The following is a 19,332-nucleotide window of genomic DNA, read 5'->3' on the forward strand; positions in this document are numbered from 1 at the left end:
TCATTTAAGCACTGATTTGCTCTTTAGTCTAAATTTATTTTGATGTTTTAGTAATAATTAATTTACCCACAGAACTTTTGATATTTGAATGATAGCAGCTCAGTAGAGCTTGAAAATGCAACACAGAGCTAAAATTAAAACGTATCACATGGCAGAACAGGTGATAAAATATATGACACAGTATGTGCAACAGTCAGATGATTACTAAATCATTTTTTATATATATATATATATATATATTTTTATTTTTTATTTTTATTTTTTTCTACTGTAAACACATTTCTAAAGGTGTTAATGACATGAGATGGTAACACTTTACAATAAGGTACACACAATTTGATTCATTCCTGTTTGATTACCTAATAAATAACCAGTAGTCTGCTCATAAGGCTGGGTTGTGTGTTCCCCAGTAAGTAATGGGTATCTACGTATTTGTTCCTGATTAGTTCCAAAGGCGTTCTCAAGTAGTTAATCAAATTTTGTGTACCTTATTGTAAAGTGTTACCAAACAAACAAACTGAGAAATTAAGCCATGTGTAATAATGATTTAATATTGACATTTCTATTGTATGTGAATGTTAATACAAAAGCATGTTATCTGATTAAACCCATATTCCTTTTTAATCATAGAACAGAGAAAACCAGGTCAAGACATTGCAGATGTCATAATCTATTGGACTTTAAGTTTGGTTTCATAATTTTGGCTTATGTTTAATTTTATGCCTGTGATTTTAGTTACTGGTGTTACCTCAGTGCCTTAGATTCCTGGTCTTTAACAGCTGCTTCCCATCAGCCCATTCATTCACTTGTATAGCATCCAGTAATCAAAGCCCTAGTATAAATAGTCCTCGGTTCAGTTACTCCATGTCACATTCTCTGTTGTCCTCACCCTATTTATCTTGGCCTGCTCTGTTTATTAAATCCTGTTTTTCTCCATCCACCTGCCTTTTATGTGTTAAGTATCTAATTGCATACCATCATCAACTCAGGTTAAAGTTTCTAGATGCCTCAGCAAGTGATTAGCCATTGCTGTTGCAATGCGGAGCATGTGATTACTCTGCAAAAATAGTTTATTCCCCATCATGTTCTAATGGCTGAACCAGTAAATCTGTTTATCCCTTGGAGGATGCCAGCAGGCCCACGGTGTTCTGCTTCTGCTTGTGTTGCTTCTTCCCTGTAAACCGTTCATCTCACTGTTTGATAAACAAGCAAGATTGACTTGTTGCGCATGCATGACTCACCTGTTTGTGCATATGAAAACACACTTGGAGAGCTTGGCTAATCATTTTTGCCTTTGTCTGTTTGTGTGTGTGTGTGTCTCTCTGCAGACTGTGCAGCTTGACTCTTAAAAAGTTGGTGGTGATGAAGGAGCTTGATAAGGAGCTGATTTCTGTGGTCATCGCTGTCAAGATCCAGGTATGCGTCGTTTTTCTATGCTTTAGTGATTATGTTCAAATTAAACACAGAATGTAGACACCGCACATTTCAACAATGTCCAATAAAAGTCCCAGTAAATGTTTTTTAATCTCTAGTCTTGTACAGACTACCTCATGGAGATTGGGGAACATTTTTCAATCAGACCTTTTCTTCCACAGGGCTCCAAACGGATTTTGAGGTCCCATGAGATTGTGCTGCCACCCAGTGGATCAGTGGAGACCGACCTAGCTCTCACCTTCTCCCTACAGGTAAAGCAAAAACAAAAAACACAGCATGTTGATGTTTGGTTGAAATAATGCATTTCTATCACTATTCAGCCTTGAATTCATTGGTAATAGGCTGTTGAAAGAAAACGTAAAGTCGTTGAATGGGTACAATAAGTATGGTTTGAAACACTCCTGTTAAAACATACATCCCATACTGATGTATTATTTACACACTGGTTATTTTCAGGAGAAGCTAGCGGTGCTAATTTTCTCAAAAGTTTTCTACAGAGGGACAGAGGTTGTGACAGTTTTACATGTTTTGGAGTTTTTCAACTCCAAAACAGAGCCGGTCTGAGGCAAAAGCAAACTCCATGATTACTTAGGACCCCCAGACCAGCAGGGGGCGTCCAAGAGAGCTTGAATTATCACAACGAATGCATGTTGCGTAAAATTTTCTGCAGAACAAAGATCACAGTCAAGTCACATCTAGCATATTTGCTCGAGTTGCAGGTTTGAAGATACTCCAAGCTTGCTGTCAATTGAACTCAAGGGATTACTATAGGAAATTGTCCTATGAAATTAATGACATTGGTACAACAGGCTAATTACAATGTATTTCACTATTTTATATTTCATTTTTATATCTGATCTTGGACAGCTTCTACTGAATCAAGGAGATACAAACCAACAAAATTGCAACACAACAGTTTATCGTCTTTTTATGAGCAGCCATGTTGGATTATAACGTGGATTATATTGCTTTATCTGTGTGTAGATATTTTATATGTTTCTGGTGCTTCTTGGCCAGGTCTCCCTCGTAAAAGAGATTTTATCTCAAGGGACTTCCTGGTAAATAATAATAATAACATTGGATCTGCAACTTTCTCCAAGTCAGAAATCAAAGTGATTACTTTTTATGCCTTCTTTCAATATCTAACATTGCTTTTCTTCATCATGGCACACATGATCTGAGTTAGTTTTTGCATCAACGTGTCCTTTTTGTAAAAATGGGTAATAGATCTACTATGAAGCGAGCTCGATGTAGCCAATCTTTAAATAAAATTTAGAACTGACAAAAAGATGATCATATAACAACCTGTATCCCGTGTGCTGTTCAGTATTGACTGGTTGTGATCATGGCGCTCTACTTGTTTTGGATATGAAATTTGGTTGTGTTTTTATTTTTTTTCTCTTGGCAAAAAGAAAAAAACATTTGTCAATCTGAAAGTTATACTTTTAAATGGTGTTGATGCCTTTTTCAGTTTTTCCACGTTTCTGTTCCCTCAGTACCCACACTTCCTTAAAAGAGAAGGCAACAAGCTGCAGATAATGCTCCAAAGACGGAAAAGGTACAAGAATCGAACCATTTTAGGCTACAAGACTTTGGCCGTGGGATCTATTGATATGGCAGAGGTACGGTGTGACCACACTGCAAAATAACACTTGTTTATGTCCAAGCTGTTTATTACTGCAGAGGTACATTTTTTTGTAAACCACTAGAGGTTGGGGGTTTGTGTGTGAACAGGAGGGGTAAAAAAGGCAGTAATATGCCTGTGCTGCCCTGTGTGTTTGGTAGTCTGCAGTCAGGTGGGAGCAGAAAGGTGATACGGCTCTAACAGGCTGTTAGTGTCAGAAAGGTTGGGAAAATTTAATGAGTGCTGGAAGCTCCAACTGCCTTTTGACATATAATGCGAGTCTTTGCCTGCTGTTGCTCTCTCTTTAATGACTTCTGGCCTTTTAGAGTTACACACTTGAAAACCTGCCCAAATAAGTCTGAAGAATACACTCTTTTTCCCCCCCCCGACACATTCAGTTCGTCCTGAAAGATTTTCAATGGTGCCACATGGTCTGGAGTGTATTAATTGGTCTTGTTTTTTTGTTGATTTCTTCTATGATTATCATTTTCATTACTATACAAGTCAACACCCCAAGTTTATAGGCATTTTAAAGCTTCTTCAACCAAAAATGTTCCCCCTGTTATCTCTTTATGCGGGGCTGTCACTTAAAATCCCTTTAGAATGCATTAAAGTTTTTATTGTGTTGTGGAAATCCTGGCTTTACATTTTTTTAGACAATTAGTGTCTAAAGGTTCGTTTCAAAAAATGGTTCTGATAGAGGTGCAGCTAGTTTTGTCCTAAAGTCAAAGTTAATAATGTTTCCTTAAAGACGCAATAAGCAGATCACACCCCATCCCAAAAAAATAAATAAAAATCCTTTGCTTGAAGAAAGCATGGACTCCACAAATAAAGGGCTGTATTTCAGTGCACGTGATGCTGATACACAAAGGAGATCCCATATGGCTGATAAAGCTCAGCGGGGCTTGTTAAGGCTCAGCAGCTGAGAGAAGAAAAGACAAAAAACAATACGGCGCCAGAGCGAGGTTTAAAAAAAAAAAATAAAAAATCTGGATGCAGTTTTACTGAACCACAAGATAAAGATACATTTTTGAATTTTCAGCTGAAGATACAAAGTTGAGGTTTTTTCCCGGCCGAACGCAGTGGGACAGAGAGGCTTGTCCTGATGTTTGGGGGAGAACTGAATCACCAATTGTGCGATCCCACCGCTGTGGTGCTGTTGAATCATCCAGTCATCCTGCAGCTGCTTCGCTGATGCCTCTCGATCAGTGCAGTGGAGCAGAAGACGGTGACCCAGGTGTGCTTTTAGTCACAGAGCAACACGTTCAGACTGAAAGAAACGCAGAGAGGCATTTTAGATGAAAAACTGGAACGATCCAGGAATAAATGATTTTAAAAGATAAAATAACAGTTTGATATTGTTACGCCTTCCCAATGTGGATGACAGGAAAAACAATGTGGCTCAGTGGGAAACTGAACAGTTTTGCTTCTATTTTATGTTTCTGTGGGACATTTTTCAAAATCAATAACATATGACTGAAGTGAAGTGATAAGCCTCAGAAATGGTGGATCCTTAACCGTAGCACTTGACTGAATTAGTAATGAGAATTGTATGTTAAAAAACTCATTAGTAATATTAACGATATAAAATGTATCTGCCTTCTCTTTGTCAGAAACCCTAATATGTAAACTATGTAAAATATATTTATTCTCTGAATCCCAACATTAACACTTATATTAGAAGCTAAATTCATTATGTTTGATCCATCCATCTGTCCATTGCACCAAATTTCTTTCCTCTCTGATAGGTTCTTTCTCTTCTGCTGTACAGCCTAACTTTAAATTTAGCTTTTTGTTCATACCATTTAGTCTTGAGTGTTAGCCTGGTGTCTTCTGTCTACTTGTTTTTTTAGCCACTGTTATGCTCGAATTTCCCCACTGTGGGACAATAAAACAATTTCTATTCTATTCTCCAAAAGAAACCATAACTGACCTATTAGACATAAAGTCAGAAACATACAAACGTGGAATCTAAGGGTGTTATTATTTTTATTTTTAATCAAAGCTTTAACTTCATCAACATGGCCGTTATGGCCCCCTCATGTGAAAGGGTAAATCAGGGATTCTGCACATAATTTAGACTTTGAATACCATAATTTTTTTGGGAAGGTTGGCAAAGGAAAAAGGAATCCAGCAGAGAGATGCTGATGCCAGCAAACAGCTTAGTCAGGGAGAGAACCTCCAGTCGGGTCAGGTGCTACGTCCTCTGTCAGAACCAAGGCAAGGCAAGGCAAGGCAAGGCAAATTTATTTATATAGCACAATTCAGTACAGAGACAATGCAAAGTGCTTTACATGATTAAAATATAAGCTAACCAGCTTAGCTTTTACTCCAGGTTCCATCAGCGCTCACCCGCCAGCCAGAAAGGCCTTCAGCTTCCCTGAGGCTGGCGGCTGCTGGTAGTTGGGCAGTTCTCTAAAAGAATTGTGAGCAATCAGAGAATAAAACAACTATCTTGTGAACAAAAACAACACAATCAAATTTTAACCTATTTTGAATTTAGCTTCTTGGTTCTGTGTGTTCTTAGTCCACATTTTTGTTTGTCTGTCTGACTCCTTCTCTCCTGGCTTCACATTCTGCACACAAATCTCTTCTTGTCTACATTTTCACAGGGAGAGTTTCATAACCTTGGGCTATAACTTCCTGGAAGTAGTCTAGGTTTTACGACGCTTCGTGGATTGAAATATCATTCTGGGCTATTTATTCATATAAATATTGATATTTTTCAAAGACGTGGCATGTGGGACAGTCTTAGCAGCACAGTGTGTGAAATAAAAGATTGTTTTCAATCTGTTGTCATGATAAGGGTCTCTTCAGCAGCCTTGGTCTCTATAGTGATGTGTGTGGATCCGTGTATGCGCAAGTATGTTAAAGGTCAGGGTTTTTTCTGTCCTCACCTTAATGCTACATCAAGCTCAAATTGTATAAACAACAAACTTTTACCATTTACAGATATTAGTCATATGCTTAGTCATAAATATTTAAGATTATGATGACAAACTAAAGTGCTGGGAACCTTGAATAAACCTCACAGACAAACAGTTCCCAGAGACAAAATATGGTAGAATAGCAACTAGTTTAGGCCATTATAGGTAGATTATTGATATTGATACTTTCAGATCGATCTTGTCATCCAGTGTCAAAAGCTTTGTGTCAAAAAGATGTGTGTAGAGGGGAATCCATGTTTCCAGCCTCTTTTTTTCTGCTCCTCCTCAGCCATCTCAAGTTACCTCCCTCCAATTATCTTTGTATTGGCTCTGAGGCGTCTGTGAAACGAGTTCTCATAAAGATGTGATCTTGCCTCTATCCCATATCCCTGCCTGAAATGCGGACCTCTGCAACCCTCAGCAGCCTTTATGAAGTGCTCTGACCATAATAAAGAGCCCTGGCCAGGCGTTGTATTCGGGAGCCGTTCATCATTCAACGTGTGGCCACAAACTTTAATGCATTTTACCGGGATCGTACGTGACGCATTATTAGTGCATTAAATGTGAAAAGAAAATGAAACATGCTGTGCCGAGTTCTTGCGTTCCAGTCCCACTGATTTAGTACTTTGTAGAACCACCGTTCACCGCAGTTACAGCGTATGTCTCTACCCGCTTTGCACAGTTACATCCCAATAAATACCGAAGGTTTTTCTAAGTCTTTACAACACAGCCAAAGCTCAGTCAGATATGACGTGGAACGATATTCTTTAAGCCTCTGCAATTCTAGTTGTCCCTGCGTCTCCCAGGTGATGCAGCATCCGACAGAGGGAGGCCAGGTTCTGCCTCTCTGCAGCAACCAGAAGGACATGCTAGGCAAGGTGGCAGAGATCTGGATCTTCTCCCTGTCCAGTCAGCCGATAGACCACGAGGAGGCAGCCCTGCAGGGAGGACAGAAGATCAAATGCTCTGGTAGGCTTTACTTTCCGTTCTCCCCTGATGCTAACAAAGTGCCAAACCAGCGTGATGTGGTCATAATCCCCTGATGTGCTTGATGGCGTAAACAAAGCAGGAATGCCTGTTTTTTCCCCTCTCAAATGGCATCCAAAGCAATAATAAAACTACTTATCATACCGACCTGCGTGTAGTTCCCACTGGATATGTTTTTCAAGCTGGCTGCTTGTCTCTTTGATGGGCATGAGGCGCCCAAACCCTTCATCCTCCTGCCTATTATCTCCTGCAGATAACTACTCGGAGGAAGAGTACGAGAGCTTCTCGTCAGAGCAGGAGGCCAGCGACGACGCAGTGCAGGGACAGGTGAGCGAAGTAGATCGCTGTGACTTTTAAAGGTCAGGAGATGGACTGGTCCGAGCAGCCGCTTGAATAATGAGCGTGAAAACTTTGCCCCCGAGTCTGACGTCTTTGTCCTCCCTTCAGGATCTCGAGGATGATGAGTTTGACGTGAGGAAACCAAAGAAGCAGAGGAGGTCGATCGTGAGGACTCCCTCCATCACCAGGGTGAGAGATGCAAAACGAGACCAAGCGCTCGTAGAAAGCTGTTTGTCTGTGCAATGCTCAGACAGCGCTCCTTTTTTTCTTTTTTTATTTCTCCTGTCAGTGCTTCAATCAGCTCCAGGAGATCAAACCTTCCAGGAAACACTTAATAGCAACATAGCTTTTGGGCTCTGCGTTCGTCGCCTTCCCAAACACTTATTTATGCTTAAAGGAAAACTACCACACGGCACCATGAGAACAAAAAGGCGCTATATGAAATCAAAAAAAAAAACACAAGGAAATATACTGGAGTCCTGTAGTGCTCAGCAAAAGTATTCCTACCCTTTACTATTTGTCACATTTTGTAGTTTTACTGTCACAAACTTCAATGTTTTATCGGGATTTTATGTCACAGACCAACATATAATTGTGAGATGGAAAGAAAATGTTGCAGAGGTTTTTAAAATTCTTTAAGCTGTTCCACAAAGGCCAAATCGATGGAGTGCAGGGCTGTGAATCCCTGCAGCTCCTCCAGAGTCACTATAAGTCTCTCTGCTTTTTTTCTGGTTAATAATCTTCTCGACCAGACTGCTGGTTTAGGTTGACGACAATACCGGTCATGTAGATTTGCAGATACATGCTACTCATTTTCATTTGTTATTAACGGTTTCAACACCGCTCTGTGAGCACTGCAAAAACTGAATTGAAAATAAGTAAAAATTTCTTTAAATTAGCATATTTGTCCTTAATTTGAGTAGATAAATAAGATGATGTGCCAATGGAATGGGTATTTTTATACCTAAAATAAGATAATTAGATAAACTGCACTTAAAATAAGATGATTTAGATGAGTTGCTCCTATTATAAGTGCAAAAATCTTATTCCATTGGCAGATCATTTAAACCTGCTGCTCAAATCAAGGACAAATACACTCATTTCAAGAAAACTTGACTTATTTTTGGTCACATTTTTGCAGTGAGATGTTGGGACCTCAGAAGCGGATACTGTTTGCTCACTGATGTTCCCTAACAAAACTCTGAAGGCTTCACACAGCAAGTAGCACAGGTGGACACTGAATGCGCTGGATTTTATTTCAGCGAATCCAAGGAAATGGGCATATCTGTAAAACAATCATGTCTCATTTTTCCACCGCTTCACAGCAATGTGCTGATTTGTGTTGGTCTGTCACATAAAAGTCACGACGTTGATTTCCACACACCGTACCACCAGCACCCAGAGAACAGCATCAGTGTGAATCTACCTCTGATAGCCTCTGTAATGTTTTTTTAAAGCGCTGATCTGAAGTGTATCACACGCAGAGATACATTTATGTTTCTGTGCATTTTAGCAGCAGAACTTTAAGCAGCGAGTGGTGGCGCTCCTGAAGCGCTTCAGAGTTTCTGATGAGGTATAGTTTATTTTCTTTTCTTTTTTTTTTATATCTCGCACTGTCCAGATAACTTATGGTTCTCCTGTGACTAAGGGTGTGTTGTGCATGCTTGTGAAGGTGCTGGACTCGGAGCAGGACCCCGCTGAGCCGCCTCCTGAGGTGGAGGAGGAGGATCTGGATCTGGACAGCGTGGAGTTTGAGAACCCCAGCGACAGCTGCCCGGAGCTGGACGACGACGACAGCGTCCTCAGCACACCAAAACCCAAACTGAAGTGAGCCGTGTACTCTCATATGTCTTCGCTTCGTTATTTCTGGATATTTTATAGGCGATATTTCACCAAACATACTGCTGCCGGGTCATTTTGTGAAGAGGCGAAAGGAGATGTCTGGATTAACATTATTCATATTCCCTGGTTTAAAATCTGGTGGAGTATTTTTAAGTCCCTGAATATTCAGGTTTTTAGTATTTATAAACCTTGAACATTTTCACATTCATTGTGTTTAATTGGGGTTTTATTTAATAGACACAAATCCATCTATAGTTTTCAAGTGGAAAGAAAAGCATGCATGGGCTTCAACGGGTTTATTTTTTTACAAATAAAAAGTTTCATTTGTGTGGATTAATGTTCAGTTCCCTTTACCCTGACTGCCCAAATAGAATATAGTGCACTTTATTGCCTGCAGCACTTTGAATCGTCTTTTTACTGAAAAGTACTATAGAAATAAACCTGCCCTCCCCTTCAGATGGCACCTAATTAGGGCTACACCATATATATCAAAAACATACAGTCATCTTCAAATTCTTAATGTTACTGTCGTTAAGAAGAGTCTAATAGTTTAAGTATATTTAGCTCAATCAGTCGAGCTTCGCTTAATGTCTTCCAGAAGTATGCTTCATGTCTTCTGAATATGTAAAGCTCATCGACTGGCATCTGCTGGGAAGCTCTCTAAAACGCTAACAAGCTCCTTCACACTTAGATGGGGTGTGAAATATAAATGAGATCACTCTACTCGTCCTCAGGGAGTATTATGCCGACCCTGTGAATCAGCTGTGAAGAAACGCGTGATTATTTTATTTTTTTCCTTTTTAGATAAGACGGAAATATGCCATCAATATGTTTTATTTCATCCACACCGGTTCTGTTTCAGGCCATATTTCGAGGGACTGTCCCTCTCCAGCTCGCAAACTGAGATCGGCAGCATCCACAGCAGCCGGAGCCACAGAGAGCCCCCGAGCCCGGTGAGTTACTCCATCAAGGAGTCAGTTTCTTTCTCTCGTCTCACATGGACACTGTTGGGAAGAAGGCCCAGCAGAAACTGGACTTCTTGCAGCAACTCCAGACGTGCAACCTCCCACAGGAGCTGCTGGTCATCTTCTACGCTGCCGTCATTCAGTCTGTCACGTGTTCCTCCATCGTTGAGTGGTTTGGCTAATGGTTGCATGGGTTCTGATCCGATCATGACTCGTTTACAGTCTTTCAGATGCTGAGGTACACTTGCACACGCCTTAGCCACTTCAAGATGCTGCGCTTCTACCATGCATGTTGAATATTATCTCATATTGTTCTGCAAATAGGCTGGTGCTTTTCCTCTGTTTAACTTAAATATTTCATCTTTTTTACTAGAGTATGCCGTATTATCAATAATTGTGCAATATTTACTCTGGTATTTATTTTACTTTTATTTTTGTTGTTTCTGATAAAGCTCATTCTATGTTACTTTAGAACTAACTCTAGTTTAGACTGCCTTGTTTTTTTATCATTACTATAAACTGTGTGTTACTGTGTCTTTGCCACTGTCATGCTCCAATTTCCCCATTGTGGGACAATAAAGGTATTTCTTCTCTTAGCTTCATCTGGGGAATTGTAGGACTTCTGTTGAGCTAAGAAGCATCATCAGATGTTCATCAAATTATGACCTTTTGTCTGTGATGGTAGCATTACTGGTTCTGAGTCACACGTATTTTTTCACCCCTTGCCACCTCATGTCAGATCGATCTGGATAAAACCAAGAGTGGCAACGATAAGTTTCCAGACGATGACGAGCGTGACAACAGCTCCTATGTGAGTACGAAGTCAACCTTCCCCCGGACCCGCATCACGCCTTCACCTTCGGTTCATAACCTGCGCGTCTGGGCAATTTGATTATTTTTCTGTTTTCCCTCAGGAGCAGCCAGAGGCGGTGACTCCCACCACTGAGCTGGAAATGGACAACATGGACACGTTTCTAGAGAGACTGCCACCGAGTGGCAAAATGACCAAGACAGAATCCCTTATCATTTCATCCAACAGGTATATTTCCATGACCCCATTCCCACAGGGAAGAAAAAGTCTCTTTATAGTATAAAAGTATAAAAGAAAGTACATTTACGAGAGGTGTTGCTGTCCTGTCTCCGTTTTCAGACAGGAGGCGAAGCTGGCAGGACGGAGAGGTCGCAGCACCTCCCTGAAGGAGCGCCAGCCCAGCAGGCCCCAGAACGAGAGGGCCAACAGCCTGGACAATGGGCGGTCACTGGACACACGCTGCCACCTACAGGTGGGAGAATACACCTGCAGCTGCACAACCAAGGTTTTATCCATCTATTCACAGTGGATTTCAACACCAGTCTCAGTTCCTGCACATTCAGGTTTTTATACTTCTACTAGCAAGGACCACACCACAAACATCTGAGTTTTAAGGTTTGTTGAAGGAAGGGGAAGAGGGGATGGAGGGAGTGGGTGTGAGGATTGCTCATCTGAGGAAACTAGATGACGAAGGCTTGGTGAGGAAGACACTCAGCGTGGGGGTGAAGTGTTCAGGGAATGGCTTCGACTGAACCCACTTAGGACCCCCCAGATGGAACCAGGAACGAAGAGGAGTGGACGAAGAATGTGATTAGAAAGTAAGGATGGGGGTGATTTGATGAAGAGGAGGAAGAAGGATGAGTTGAGATGGAGTTTAGGATTAAAAGATGGTGACAGACTGAAGTACTGGTGAACTGGGTACACACGTACCTGCAGAAGTATTCATCCCCTTTTGACGTTTTTCATGTTTTGAAATTCATGTTCTGGAATTAAAATGGATCATGTGAGAGAACATGCAACTTTGAAGATGGGATTTTTTTTTATTATTATTATGTAGCGGACAACATATAGGACAAAATAGCAGAAGACTTCAGCGTATATAACTGTTCAACCATCCTTTTTGTAGCAGTTCCAGCTATGGATCAGCCTATATGAGCTCACCACATCTTTACTCGGGGACTTTTGTCCTAGCCTCGTGAGACCATCCTGATCTCGCGAGCTTTCAAGGTTTCACTCGCAGATCAGTCTGGCTACTCTCCGTTAAAGAAAATTTGGAGCCGTTCACCAAACGAACGTCCAATCAGCGTTGGCTTTGAGGCGGGTTGAGGTGTGACGCAACGGGAAGCGCGTCAGTTCAGTCTAAAGAACATGGCGACTTCAGCCGATGAAACTAGCGTTAGCGCGGCTATCGAGCAAGTTTTATCGGAATTACAGAGTATTTCTCTGCTGAGCTAACGAGCCTTTACCTGCAGCAGCAAGAGTAGCTTGGCTTGTGGTTGTGTTTTCGTCGTCGCTCTATTACGAGCGACGACGAATCTGATTGGTTCATTTGGCCCGTCTATCACCAACATAGGCCAATCAGCTAACCAGTATTTTCGCCCCTTCCCAAAGTTACTTCAACGGAAGGTTTCCAGATGGATATGCGGAGCAAATCTATCTGGCGGAGTCAGGTAACTTTTGTCCAATCCTCAAGGCTAAACTGCTCCAGCTCCATCATGTTAGAAGTGTTTTGCTTGTGTACAGCAATCTTCAAGTCTAACCACAGATTCTCAATGTGATTGAGGTCTGGACTTTGACTAGGCCATTCCAACGATTAAAATATTTTTTTCTAACCCCATGCCGACTTGTACTTCTCAACAACTTTGTCCCTGACTTGTCTGGGTGAGCTCCTTGGTCTTCGTGGAGTGATGCCTCTTGTTTAGTGCTGCTGCAGTCTCTGGACCCATTGTTCTGTTTAAACACACAGGTGGAGTCATTTCACTAATTATGTGGCTTTTGAAGGTAAATGCTTGTGCCAGAACCTTTTGGTGGCTTCATAGCAAAGGGGGTGGATACATATGCACATGCTAGTTTTCAGTCTACTTTTTTAAATCCTTTTTTTTACCATTTAATTTCACCAACTTAGACTCTTTGGTGCAGATCTATCACATGAAATAAGATAAAAATAGATTTAAATCACAGGTTGGAATGTAACAAAATAGGTCAAAAGGCCAAGGGGGGTGAATACTTTTGCAGGGTGCTGTATGTAGAGTGCTGGGAAATTAGAGGTGTGGTTGTACCCAAGTTAACTTAATTTAGTGCAACAAGGAAGCCAGTTTAAATGCATCATGAATAAAAATATAAAATAGACAATAACAGGGGATGTTGGGTGTCTGTGATATAGACAGAGAGAGAAACATGCAACCTGGGTCTGACGTTCTTGCTGTTGTATTTGTCCAGATCCCAAGAAAAACAGTTTATGACCAACTAAACCACATTCTGGTGTCGGATAACCACCTTCCTGACAGCATCATCCTCATCAACACGTCGGACTGGCAAGGTCAGGTAAGAGGTTCTGTACACAAACAATGGCATGAGCGGAAAAGCCAAAACTCCTGAACAGTGCCTGCTCAGCCTGGAGTGGTCAGAGACCCCGAACCATTCAGACCCAATTTAACCGTCAGTGCTCGAACTGACAAGTTGATATTGTTCATCCAGATGTTCAGGAGCTATTTTTGACTCTATAAGTTTACTGTGTAGATTTGAAACGCCGGTCCGTGTTGCCACACATTCATGCAGACATTGATTTGAAATCTTGTTTCATTTTATCTGCATATGAATTACCTCATCACTTTTGTTTTACTTGTTCCTCTTCTCCTCCTCCTCTTAGTATCTGTCAGATTTGCTGCAAAACCACCATCTGCCGGTGGTCTGCACGTGCACCACAGCCGACATCCAGGCTGCTTTCAACACCATCGTTTCTCGCATCCAAAGATTGTAAGTCTGACCCTCGTATTCCAGCTGTTAGGGGAGATGTAAAGCGTGTGCCTTTGCGAAGTCAAAACCGCACTATTTCCTTTGCTCCTAGCTGCAACTGTAACTCCCAGACGCCCATCCCCGTAAAGATCGCAGTGGCTGGAGCGCACCACTACCTCAGCGCGGTTCTGAGGCTTTTTGTGGACCACCTCTCCCACAAGACCCCCGACTGGCTCGGCTACATGAGGTTCCTCATCATCCCTTTAGGTCAGGGAGCGTCTGGCTCGTGCGGCTTACGTTCATGAGCTCGGCTCAGAACCCCTAAGACCATGATGTTAGCATCTAACGCTGCAGATCTCTAAAAGTCTCTGCTGTCTTCAGGTGCGCATCCGGTCTCCAAATACCTCGGCACGATTGATTACCGCTACAACAGTTTGTTCCAAGATACTGCCTGGAGGGATCTGTTTCACAAGCCAGAGGCTCCTGTAATTGGTGGGCAGTCGCCTAAAGCAACACCACACGCACTTTGCTTTTGATCATTTCCTCACCAACTTGAAAAATCTCGTTTTTAACCTTCGAAGTTGTTTTAGGTGGTACGCTGAATATTGCACACCTCCTAAACTTTTTTTTTTACATATCGCTATTTAGCCACAAACTTCAGTGTATTGTATTGGGATTTTATGTGACCAACAAAGCAACAAAAATAGGTTTAGAAATGGTAGGTTGGAAGGAAAATATGTACATTTGAAAAGGGGTGTAGCTCAGGTTGGGGTGGGGATTTGTCCATAGGACAACTGTTAGGCATGCACTCGACAAACCTGGCCTTTAATGGAAGAGTAGCAAGAGGAAAGTCATTGTTGGAAGACAAGGGCACAGAAAACATGTGGAAGAAACTGGTCTGGCCAGGGGGAGCCAAAATGGCCTGCTTGACCCGCTTGGAAAACATGTGTGACGGAAAATGAACATTGCACATCCCCCTGAACATCCCCACGGCGAAGCATGGTTGTGGCAGCATCATGCTGTGGGGAGGCTTTTCTTCAGCAGGGATTAGGACACTGGCTAGAGTTGACGTGAAGATGGAAGAAACTATGGACGGATTGGCAATTCTAGGAGAAAAACTTTATCAACTCTGGGAAAGAATTAGCACTAGTTTAACCTTCCATCTAACCTGTCAGAAGCCAGCTGTATGTCGCTCCGCCTAGCTCCACTCACATACATCTGGGACATCGCCCATAGAAAGTGATTTCTCCAACCAATTTTATGGTCTGGCCAATCAGGACGCAGGACTGGAGTTTCATAGATGTGACGTAGTGGAGACGCGACCATGACGTGAGACTGTTTTGATAGCAATGGCGGCTCGCATCAAGGAAGCAAGCGTTAACATTGATGCTGCTGTTTCTTCCGTGTTGTCCAATCTACCTAATATTGTTTCATTAAAAGAACATCAGAGAACGGCTCTGAAGGCTTTTGTTGGTGGAAACCATGTTTTCGCCCTTCTCCCGACCAGATTTGGCAACTTTTGTTTTCCGGGGCGCGTCCGCTGCAGACTCGGACGCGCCCCGGAGCGGTTAGCGGGAACCATATTAGGAGGCCTTTAGTCCTCGACGCGGTCGGCCCGGGATCGACTCCGACCCGCGGCGCTTTGCCGCCTGTCTTCCCCCCTCTTCCTGTCAGCTCACTGTCAATAAAATGCGTGCCTCTAGAGCCGCAAACACATTCAATTTTTTTTTTTTTCTGCGTCGGTCTCATCAGCTTCACGGGTTAGCTTCGGTGTGAGTGGTTGAAATAGCACGTCGATAAAGATGACAGACAAGTGGCTTATCCAATCATATGCAAGGATTTTTGATAAGGCCCAGCCTTCAGTAAAGACAATTCCTATGGAGAGGTCCCAGATGGATGTGAGTGGAGCTAGGCGGAGCAACATACGTCTGGCTTGTGTCATGTTACCTTCCATCAGGACGACGACCCTAAACATGGGGGTATGTCTAAAAGAAAATGAATATTATAAGTTTAGTATTTTTTTTGTCACATTCATTGCACACAGAGTGACGCATTTCAAGCCTTTATTTCTTTTAGATTGGATAATCATGGCTTACAGATAATAAAGATGCAAAATGCGGCAACTCAGAAAATTATAATATATTTTTTTAAATCATGACAAAAATGTCCAAATCGTGGTGGAAACATGCAAACAGCTTCACAGCAGTTAAAGGGAGGGTTTGATTGCTGCCCTAATAAATATTACTGCATTGATTGATATAGAAGGGTGCACATCATTTCTGAAATGGTCAGGTTTTCTTGTTCAAAACTGACACCTTTTACTTTGTTTTACTACCTTAACGCCTGTCTCATTTCCTGTGAGACACAAATTTCTCCGTTGTACCAAAACCGTATTAAATCTAAACCTGCCGTGTGTCTGAATAATTGTACAGCAGAGCAGATTCATGTGTTGGAACGGAAAGTCCCGACCTAAATCTGATTGAGAACCTTGTCAGAACTGATGTTGACAAGTCTGCTGTGAAAAAGTGATTCTGCAGAGTTTTAAAGGGGGCCTGAATACAGAGCAGACACTTTGTGCTGGTCTATCACTTAAAACCCTAATAAAACACATTTAAATTTGTGCTTATGGTCACGTGAGAAAATAAAAATGTTCAAAGAGTATGAATAATTTTTTGTTGCGTTTGATAACGGGTGCTAATGACCATCTCCTGTGCAGCTCAGGAGAGCCCTGATGTGGTGTCAAGGGTCACACAGTACATGGAGGGAGCTAATGGAGCTCACCAGCTCCCCATCGCGGAGGCCATGCTCACTTACAAGCAGAGGAGGTATGTTTTTCTCAGGATTTCTCAGCATCATTTCATTTTAAAGGATGACTTCCAATGATGATTATTATCTATGATTGCACAGACAGCTGAATTATGGCTTTGGGAGCTAAGAAAACTGTTTAAACGGCCTACTAAAGTCTACGTTTTCCCTCTAACAAATGGTTCTAATGTGGAGCTCATTCTGTTTTCAAAAGGGGGAAAGAAATGGACAAAAACATGAACAGTAACAGCTTTTGAAAACACACATTTCCTTATATCTATATAAAGGATGAACAGGAAAAGACATATGTTATAGAAATAAGAACTTATACTTTTACTGTGACTCTTTTACCAGTGCAGGAAAGATCCTGCTGGTAGATAAAACTGTTAATGCCACTGCGATAAAACTGATTTGTTTACCAAAGTTATTCTTGGAAAATAATTGCAAAAATTCATCTGCTTTCCATTCAAACCACCCTTTGGAAACAAAATGAGGTAAATGTCTTTCTACTGGTATGGGGCTTGCCAACAGTCCTTTGCAGAAGTGTTGATACGCCTTGAACTTTTTCACATTTTGTCGACTTAAAACCACAAAATGTAATACCTTTTACAGGGATTTTGTGTGATAGGTCAATATTAAGATCGCATGATGATAAAGTAGAAAGACATTTTTATGACTTATAATCTGAAAAGTGTGGCATGCATTTGTATTCAGTCCTCTCTGAGTCAATAGTTTTTAGAACCACATTTTCTGCAACCATAGCTGGAAATCTTATGCCGTACGTCTCTACTAGCTTTGTACATCTAGTGACTTTTTTTAATTTATTTTTTTGCAAAATAGCTAAAGCTCAGCAATGGGGAGCATCTGTAAATATCAATTTCCAGTTTCACCACAGATTCTTAATTGGACTTAGGCCTGAACTGTCACTAGCTCATTCTAAAATATGAACATGTAGCTTCATTGTAGTCCTGAATGTAAATTTACGGGTCAATTACCTATTTAAATATGAATCTCATCAGCCATCTTTAAAGCCTCTGACTAGTTTTTAAAGAATTTTGGAAACCACGTATGCTTTGCCTTCTACTTTTAACAACTTTTGCTGGTATAAAAACACGAAGTTCACAAAACGTACATTAAAGATCGTGGCTGAAACACGGTAACCTTTAAGGTGTACGAATACTTTATCAAGGCACTGTATGTAAGCAGTATTCTGTCTTTAGCATTTCTGTCTTATCCATCGATGTGTGTGTGAATAACATCTGTTTTGCTGTATGTTTTCTTTTTTTAAAGGAAAAAGAGCTTTCATTTTGATTTTGCCGTAAGGTATTGTGGTCGATTGAGTTTGTTTCTTGCATAGACTGGTGATTCATGCGCTTTCTGTGTGCCAGAGTCATTTCCCTTCGACCCATGTCTGCCTTTGTCGGAGCATGCCACCTTAACAGCTGCCTGCAGAGTGTTTTTATTCTCCAACAGGTTAAGATTTGATGCACAAGTAACCGAGCTGGGGCAATGAAACCACCTTAAATGATACAAACTGAAACAGTGGCACATCCAAGTTGAGTGAGAAGTTTTTGGACCCTGTTACACTGTAAAAACTGCTGGGTAAAAACAAACAAATTTAAGATTTTTTGCTAACACAGTCCTTTGCCAAACATGAACAGATGCAGGCCTGAGATTATGCAACACAACAGAGCTGGGCATAAGTCAGTATACTGACTTAAAATTAGTTTAAAACATAACTCTTAAACTTTTGATGAAAGAAGCTCAGTCGGGATTGCAAAGCCTTTGCAGGCCAGACCCGATGACCCCTGTAGGGAGTTTGTAGTTCGCCTCAACTCTCCGCTCAGGCAGACGTGTCTGGAAAATCCTCAAGATGGAGATGTCTAATCATGTCCCAAAAAAAAAAAAACGCTCAGCAGATGTTTTTTCAGTGTGGAGAAACGGGGTCTCTACTCCGAGCTCCCCTCAGATAACAAAACTCTTCAACCCGTCTCTATTGGTGAGCCCAGTCACCCTACAGAATAGACAAACTTCTGCCACGTGTATCTTGCCTTTTGGTCGTGATTCTTATGTCATGGCTGCAGATGAGGGTTGGAATAGAGAAGAACCAGTAAACCCAGAACTTTGGCTTGTGGCTCAGTGTTTTCTTCACCACGATAGAGAGGCGCAGCATCCCCCAAACTGCAGGCTAGGTCTAACCAGTCTGTCATTCTCCATCCTACCATCATTTATGAACGTAACACCAAGATGCTTGAACTCTTCTAATTGAGGCAGAACCTGGAGGAAGCAGGCCACCATTTTCTAGTTGAAGGGCATCGCCTCAGACAAGAGGGTAACATACGTCATGTCTATCAAACAGGGCACGTTAGCTGTGTCTTATCAGAGGTGGACACTCCGTTACGCAGTGTCAACAATCTGGGTCACAATTTCTGACCCATCATTTAGTTAAAACTACCCAACTTCTGTCTCAACTCACCAATTTTCATACTGACCAGACTTGAAACAAGTTACACAATGGGCTGTTGGGGCTTCTATGATGGCTAGCTACTGAGGAAATGCATAAAACTTTCACTGTTACATTTCAGTTTTTTAAAATATAATATAACATCTCTTACAGTTAGAAGCATATATGTATATAGTCTG

General features: G+C 41.5%; 1 protein-coding gene across 6 annotated transcripts in view; it reads left to right on the forward strand.

The window, feature by feature from the left end:
• Positions 1-19,332, forward strand: part of pacs2 (phosphofurin acidic cluster sorting protein 2) — an 84,250-nt gene that overhangs the window by 53,632 nt on the left and 11,286 nt on the right. For 3 of the 6 annotated variants that reach the window (XM_012872235.3, XM_012872234.3, XM_036150994.1), the window contains exons 2-19: positions 1,329-1,416; positions 1,596-1,685; positions 2,931-3,056; positions 6,792-6,954; positions 7,226-7,299; positions 7,420-7,500; positions 8,825-8,884; positions 8,984-9,138; positions 10,016-10,106; positions 10,858-10,929; positions 11,033-11,157; positions 11,269-11,401; positions 13,369-13,473; positions 13,799-13,905; positions 13,997-14,151; positions 14,266-14,376; positions 16,601-16,709; positions 17,980-18,012. In XM_012872235.3, coding sequence (XP_012727689.1) covers positions 1,329-1,416; positions 1,596-1,685; positions 2,931-3,056; positions 6,792-6,954; positions 7,226-7,299; positions 7,420-7,500; positions 8,825-8,884; positions 8,984-9,138; positions 10,016-10,106; positions 10,858-10,929; positions 11,033-11,157; positions 11,269-11,401; positions 13,369-13,473; positions 13,799-13,905; positions 13,997-14,151; positions 14,266-14,376; positions 16,601-16,709; positions 17,980-18,012 — 1,878 coding nt within the window. The remainder of the gene's footprint in view (positions 1-1,328; positions 1,417-1,595; positions 1,686-2,930; positions 3,057-6,791; positions 6,955-7,225; positions 7,300-7,419; positions 7,501-8,824; positions 8,885-8,983; positions 9,139-10,015; positions 10,107-10,857; positions 10,930-11,032; positions 11,158-11,268; positions 11,402-13,368; positions 13,474-13,798; positions 13,906-13,996; positions 14,152-14,265; positions 14,377-16,600; positions 16,710-17,979; positions 18,013-19,332) is intronic. The other 3 variants (XM_012872239.3, XM_012872238.3, XM_012872236.3) reach the window with 2 other exon arrangements.

The sequence above is a fragment of the Fundulus heteroclitus genome, chromosome 19 (assembly GCF_011125445.2).
Source record: "Fundulus heteroclitus isolate FHET01 chromosome 19, MU-UCD_Fhet_4.1, whole genome shotgun sequence".
NCBI classification, from domain to species: domain Eukaryota; kingdom Metazoa; phylum Chordata; class Actinopteri; order Cyprinodontiformes; family Fundulidae; genus Fundulus; species Fundulus heteroclitus.